This window comes from Humulus lupulus, chromosome 8 (assembly GCF_963169125.1).
Source record: "Humulus lupulus chromosome 8, drHumLupu1.1, whole genome shotgun sequence".
NCBI classification, from domain to species: domain Eukaryota; kingdom Viridiplantae; phylum Streptophyta; class Magnoliopsida; order Rosales; family Cannabaceae; genus Humulus; species Humulus lupulus.
The window spans coordinates 108451139-108457527 of NC_084800.1; the positions used below are offsets into that span (position 1 = coordinate 108451139).

Consider the following 6389-nt stretch of genomic DNA (forward strand, 5'->3'; position numbering starts at 1 on the left):
CAACCTGACTAGAGGAAGGTGCACAGGCCTGTGAAGTGCCCTCCTCAACCCTCAGGACATCCTCGTAAAAAATAGAGGCTTCCTTTGCAACTTTTGCCAGCTTCTCTGCCTCTTTCTCAGGTACTACTACTTCCTCCGCTGCAGTCCCAGCCTCCCCCACAGTTGATTCCAACTCAAGGAATAACCCGGAATCAACTTCTGGGAGGCTATTGTAGTAGACTACCTCATCGGGACGTGGCTTCATCATGGAAAATACCACTAACTGCATGGTTGAATAACATGTGTCAGAAAAACTTTAATAAAATAAATCGTTAATCAATTAATTTGTGACATTTAACAATATAAAATGGAACTTGCTCGACAGTTGGCGAATATAGGAACCAACTGGGCTGTCGAAATAGTGAAATCGGTCTTCGTAGCCCAGCTAAGCATCCTCGGAATCTGGTTCCCACTGTCCTCACCGAACTTACTCCCGAGAGCTGGCATGGCCTTAAAAGCCCAGTAAAGAAGTGCGGGTGCATAACCATAGAAAATATACTTCGCCTCCTGTTTTTTGCTTGAACCCTCTTTCTTCTTCTCCTCCTAGTGTTTCAATTGCTTCTTCATGTCCTTCTGAACTCCTCTGATAACCTTCTTAAATGACAACTTCCCCCATGGATACTTGAAAAAGTAATCAAGATCCTCAACCATCTTCAGGGAATCACCCCATATCGTCGTTGTCTTCTCTGGGGCATTCAGTACCCCCTCTATCAAATAGCACAAACCCATCTTAAATGCATCTTCTGAGTTTGTTGAGGCCTTCAAAGCATCTTCCAACTGGCCAAAACTAACCTTCGAAACACCATTAAAGTATTCATGGATGATCTGATCACTTCAAAGATGCTCTCTCAACTCGTCTAGGGAAGAGGTGTTCCCAAAATTCAGCCCGGTGACTAGGGCAAACTCTGCAATCCCAAATTTGCAAAGAATGTTGCCCAATTAGAAGTGGCCCTCTTCAGCCTTCTTGCTTTCCACCTTCCGCTACATAAGCTAATGCAGCAGAACCCCAGAAAAATTAAACGACTTAGCCTTGAAAAATTGTCCCAACGGGCATGCCTGTGCTCGTTCAATTAGCCCATGCCTTTTAAATTGCACTATAAGGGTTTCCAAGTAAGCAGAACCCCTATAAGTGACACGACTAGAAAAGTGCTTCTCCAACAATCAATTCAGGCATCTAAAACAAAAAACAAAACAAAAAAGTTAAAAAATGTTAAAAATGTAAAACAATCTGGTAACTATCGAGTGCTATCGAGGCAGGTGATAAGATCAACCATATGCCTATATCATCTAATTACTATCGATTCCTATTGAGGCAGGTGCTAAGATCAGCCATATGCCTAATCTCATCTGGTTACCATCGAGTCTTATTGGGTCCTATCGAGGCAGGTGCTAAAATCAGCCATGTATCCCATATCATCAAGTCCTATCGAAGCCTATCGATTCCTATCGAGGCAAAGGCTAAATCAACCATATGGCCAATAACATCGAGTCCTATCAAGGTATATGCTAAAAAAATTCTATATGCCTAAAATATCATCGAGTCCCATCGAGACCTATCGAGGCACAGTCAAATCCAGACCCTAACATATACTATTGAGTCCTATCGATTTCTATCGATGTGCATAAAAAATCTCGAAAAAAAAACTCAGATTTCTTCATTCCCCAGCCCCGATCTATCCTATGAACAAAAATCAACAAAAAAAACCAGGCACATACACATATTGCAGATTAAAAAGGAAATCCCTCACCTTCGCTTTCTTTGGGGTTGTTTCCTCAAAGTTTGGTCTGTTTGCTCGACGTTCTTCTCCTTTGCCTTCTCCAATCGTCAACTCCGACAATATCTAAGCCACAGATGTTTGGTCATGGTCATGGAAGACAATGCTTCTCCAATTTGCTTGGGTTCTGATGGATTAATTTGGGTTTGAGTGTTTTTTTCCTTCGGGACTAAGAAAGTGAGAGAAAGACCGAGAGAATACAAAGAGTCTGTGGGAAACAAATGCTAGGGGTATTTTGGGTACTAAGGTAATTAGTAGGACTAAAATGAGACTCATATAGCGATAGGGTATTTTTTAAATACAATCCTCTTACATGCATTAAAAGTCAAATTTCCCATAAATAACACATATTAACTTTTTTTTTTGGTACTTGTCATGTAATTTTAAAAGATTTTTCCATATTATGAGCGTGTAAAAAAAGAGTGAACATTGTAACAAAACTGAAGTATAAAGAGAGTCAACATTGTAAATGGCAGTTAAAATAGTTTATATCTTTAAATTGTTGCACTTTTATAGTCAATTTTTTTTATGGTAAAAATATCCAAAATTGATCAAATATAACATTTAAATACCCAAACATTTATTTTGACCAAAAAAAATATTCATAATTTCTAAAATATAACATTTAAATACTCAATTTTAAAAATTTCACATATGTTTAACTATTTGAGTATACTGTGTATTTTTTCTGTAGAAAAAATAAGTTCTCAAAAACTATATTTTAGCAACTTTGAGTGTTTTTCCTCTAAGAAAAAATTAGTCATAAATGCATAACTTTTGGAAAACATTAGGTGTTTTAGTCCCTATTTATTCTAAATTATTAAAAAAAATAAAAAATTATAATAAGAGTGTCATTTTTGCTCATACCGATAGGGAAGTCTTTTTGACACATGAAAAAATGATAACCCAAATTCTTTTATATGACCATGTCATTTGTAGTTATAATAGGCTCCGACCAATTTTTAAAAAATTATGAATAATTTACCGAGTTCAAAATATAAATTGCACAAGAATAAAAAAAAATAGACAATCGTGCAATATGACTGTTTGAACCATATTTTTGGCACGGTAAATTATTTAGAATTTCTAAAAGACCAATAAGATATCTACTATAACTAAATGTACACTGTCATATAAAAAAAAAAAAAAAATAGAGACAAATACCGAAAACAAAGCAGGGACAAAAGTAGCCCCACGAATTATCCCCAAGTTATATACAATAGTATATCCTAATTTAAACTTGTCTATGTTCCTACAAGAAATTACAATGAAAGTTATAACTTCTAAAATTTGAACGAGTCCTTTTACCACCACTATTGTATTAACCCAAAATGGGAATAACAAATGTACTTGTTCAGCTGCTTCTCCAATGATACAACGCCATTTTCATCAGCAAAACCTGCTATCTAGCCTAAGTCCACAAAGTCCACTAGTGTCACCGAGTATTGCTATCTACCCAAAACCAGAGCTTAACACATGGTTATAAAAAAGGTGATCTAGGCTCTAAGAGAGTTGGTGAGAGCCTGAGGCATATCTTCAGGCCTCACATCCCAACTTGACTTGCGTTTTTCCTCACCATGAATCTTCCTGAACAACCTTGCTAACCCTTCTGGTAAAGGAATTGGTGTTAGATCCACAAGATCATTGTCGTTGTGATCTTCGCAACTGGCACTAATCCAACCATGATAACGTCGACGCTTCCTTAATGAAAGAGAGCATTCCTGGTTCGGGGTGTGAATGGGGGCGGTATTTGCAACATTTTTGTTGTCTCCTGAATCTTTGGCGCACACAATGTGTCGTTTATCAGTTTCGATTTTGAAATCAAGCAAATTATCCACATTCTTTGTAGTGGAATTCAAGTTCAGCTTCTCATCTGCCAAGCTCGCCCCTTCATCTTGTTTAGTTGATGAGCTGTCATCTTTTGCCCCGGGAAACATATTAAGAAAAGCAGTTTAAAGCAATATGAAGCTACAGCATTATTGTTAATAGGAAACAATTCTCATGAAAAAATAATTTCAAGTCTGCCAAGATTAACTCGTCTAAAGTGTCCAAGGGGAATGTAAATAGAAAAATCTGAACAGCAAAGAAAAATAAATTACCTGCTTCATTAGTCTGTGCCTCAAAGTCCAGAGCTTTAGTGCTTTGCAATATAGAGTTCGTAGTAGTATCACTGGGCAACTTGGTATGCAGAGTCTCAAGCTCAGAGCAGTCAGGTATGGGAACTCCACAAGAAGACCCAGCAGTTACTGGTTCTGGGTCTTTTATAGAGTACAAAGCACCATCGCTTGGCAAGTTGGCGTTCAGAGTCTGAAGCTCAGAAAAGTTGGGTGTGGTAACTCCAGAAGGGGACCCAACAATTGATGGTTCTGTGTCTTTCAAACTTCTTGCATCATCTTGTGAAACATCCTTTAAAATGAGACAAAAAAAAAATGTAAAAACCAAAATAAAACAAAATTAGGTCAAATAAAGTACAAGTTCAAACTAGCATCATGACTGCAGTACTTATTAGTATTTTACTGACTACTATATATACAGCTAAAACAGTAATAGCAGAGAAAGTTTTAACCAACTCAACTAAACCAAGAGGGTTTAAATTAAGCGCATTTATCTATTAGTTAGCTACAATAACAACCAAAAATATGAGGAAACAGATGATGTTTTATATGGCTGTGTAAATGAGCTATTACATATTTATTTCAGTAAACTGTAAAACTTACATGCACTTCATGTATTTTATCCTTCTTACAATCTGAACAATCGAAGGGCCGTTCCTTACCTTTTGTTTTGCCTAATTTTCACACTAGAGAATACAACAACTTAGACTGATACTTGCAACTCCTTCCCTTTACATTTCTTCTACGGTAACCAAATACAACACACATGAAAATAGAGGGTACCTTCTGAACACAACAAGAAAATAGAAGAGGATTTCAATACCTTGTTCTAGAATCAAGAAATAATGGAAAAGTTAGAAGCATACATATATTCTTCTTACAAACCCACCATTAATTTCCCCGTTATCATCTACAGAACAATCGAAGAGCCCTTATCCTTCTTACTTTGCCCTACTCTTTTTAGCTAAATGGGGGCCCATTCCTTATTTCGATCTATGCAGTATGTTTAGTTGAGTGAACATAATAATATCAACCATTAGAGAAAGTAAAAGCTTTTCAAATTGTTCCCTCAACAGAACATCACCTATCATCATCATCATCATCGTAATAATATAATAAGCAAGAAAGAATAGCATAGAAGTACCAACCTACCTTCTTAGGAGAATCACTTTTCTGTGTCTCAAGAAGAGCATCAAGTAGGATTACGTAAGAGTCGTCTTCAATAAAGGGCCATCCATCATCTCCTCCATAAACCTAAAGCAAAACCCTTTCAGAACCTCAAACATATACATATATATAGACATATTATATGTAATTTGAAAAGGAAATAAAACCCACTTTCAGAAGTTCTTTGACAGTTTCACGAACACGTTGCTTCTGAAATCCAAATCGACCCATAGCATCCACAGCAGCGTCCATACGCGTGTTACCTCTCTACAGCATATTATCAAACATCAAACTATCAATAAAACAATATGAAAAAAAACGAGCCAAAAAAGGCATTCGAAGAATAACAAGTAGAGAAAAATGCTAAATGCAGAACGATGAGAAGGTATGAGAAGAGAAAAAGGAAGGATAACCTTCTTGGATCGTCCCCTTGGAGCCATTTTCAAGAACTATTTTAGCCCTAGGCAATACCAGGAAGGAAAACTCGAAAGTAAAACTCTCGACCTTGCTTTCTCCGAATGGTGATCACTGACCGATCACAGACCTATGCAAAATCAATAAAGCAGCTTACTTTTGGGAAACGTTTAGAAAAAAACTCCAGACCCTTTATTGAAATATATGACTGCAGAGAAGAGTACTTTCGCTCGTTTGGCCTTTTTTTTTAAGCTACTTTTACCTTATAGAATTAAAAAAAACACACACAAAATTTAAAAACGTAAGTAAGTTATTTTCTAAATTAGAATAATTTTATTGGATAATTCTTTGGCATGAGTATAGAAAATGTCTTCTCCAATAGGTATTTTCTATTTTTGGCATTTAGAAAAATTATAATTTTTTTATGACAATGTATATTATAGTTATAGTAGATATTTTATCAATTTTCGAAATTTTTTGAATAATATATAGTGCCCAAATTATAGTTCAAACGGTTAATTGCACACGTGACTATTTTTTTTTATACGCTTGGAAAATAGACGGTTTGAACTCTGAGTTGGGCACTGTAAATTATTTGGACTTTCCCAAAATTAGTGGGATGTGTGATATAATTATAATATATAATGCCATAAAAAAAATTGGGTAATAACTTTTTCAAATACTAAAAATAGAAAATGCCAAAATGTGGGTTAGTAGGGGCAATTTTTATGCCTTACTATAGAATTATCCAATTTTATTGTTCCTAATTTTTTTTATTGATATCCAAACATTTTAAAAAGAATTTTTCATTGAACAACTCTTTATAAAATAGTTATCCAAACTAAAAAGAAAAAAAAAAAAAAAAGTCAAAACTTTTACT

General features: G+C 35.5%; 1 protein-coding gene and 1 long non-coding RNA gene across 2 annotated transcripts; both read right to left on the reverse strand.

The window, feature by feature from the left end:
• Positions 1–2990: 2990 nt before the first annotated feature.
• Positions 2991–5726, reverse strand: LOC133798293 (uncharacterized). Its single transcript, XM_062236534.1, has 5 exons — positions 5509–5726; positions 5267–5362; positions 5081–5182; positions 3914–4220; positions 2991–3732 (listed from the first exon to the last, which is right to left on the reverse strand). The coding sequence occupies exons 1-5, from the start codon at positions 5533–5535 to the stop codon at positions 3311–3313; spliced, it is 954 nt and encodes a 317-aa protein (XP_062092518.1). The 5' UTR covers positions 5536–5726; the 3' UTR covers positions 2991–3310.
• LOC133798294 (uncharacterized) lies at positions 4669–5073 on the reverse strand. Its single transcript, XR_009875816.1, has 2 exons — positions 4818–5073; positions 4669–4714 (listed from the first exon to the last, which is right to left on the reverse strand). It is a non-coding gene; the product is annotated as an uncharacterized LOC133798294 (long non-coding RNA).
• Positions 5727–6389: the final 663 nt, after the last annotated feature.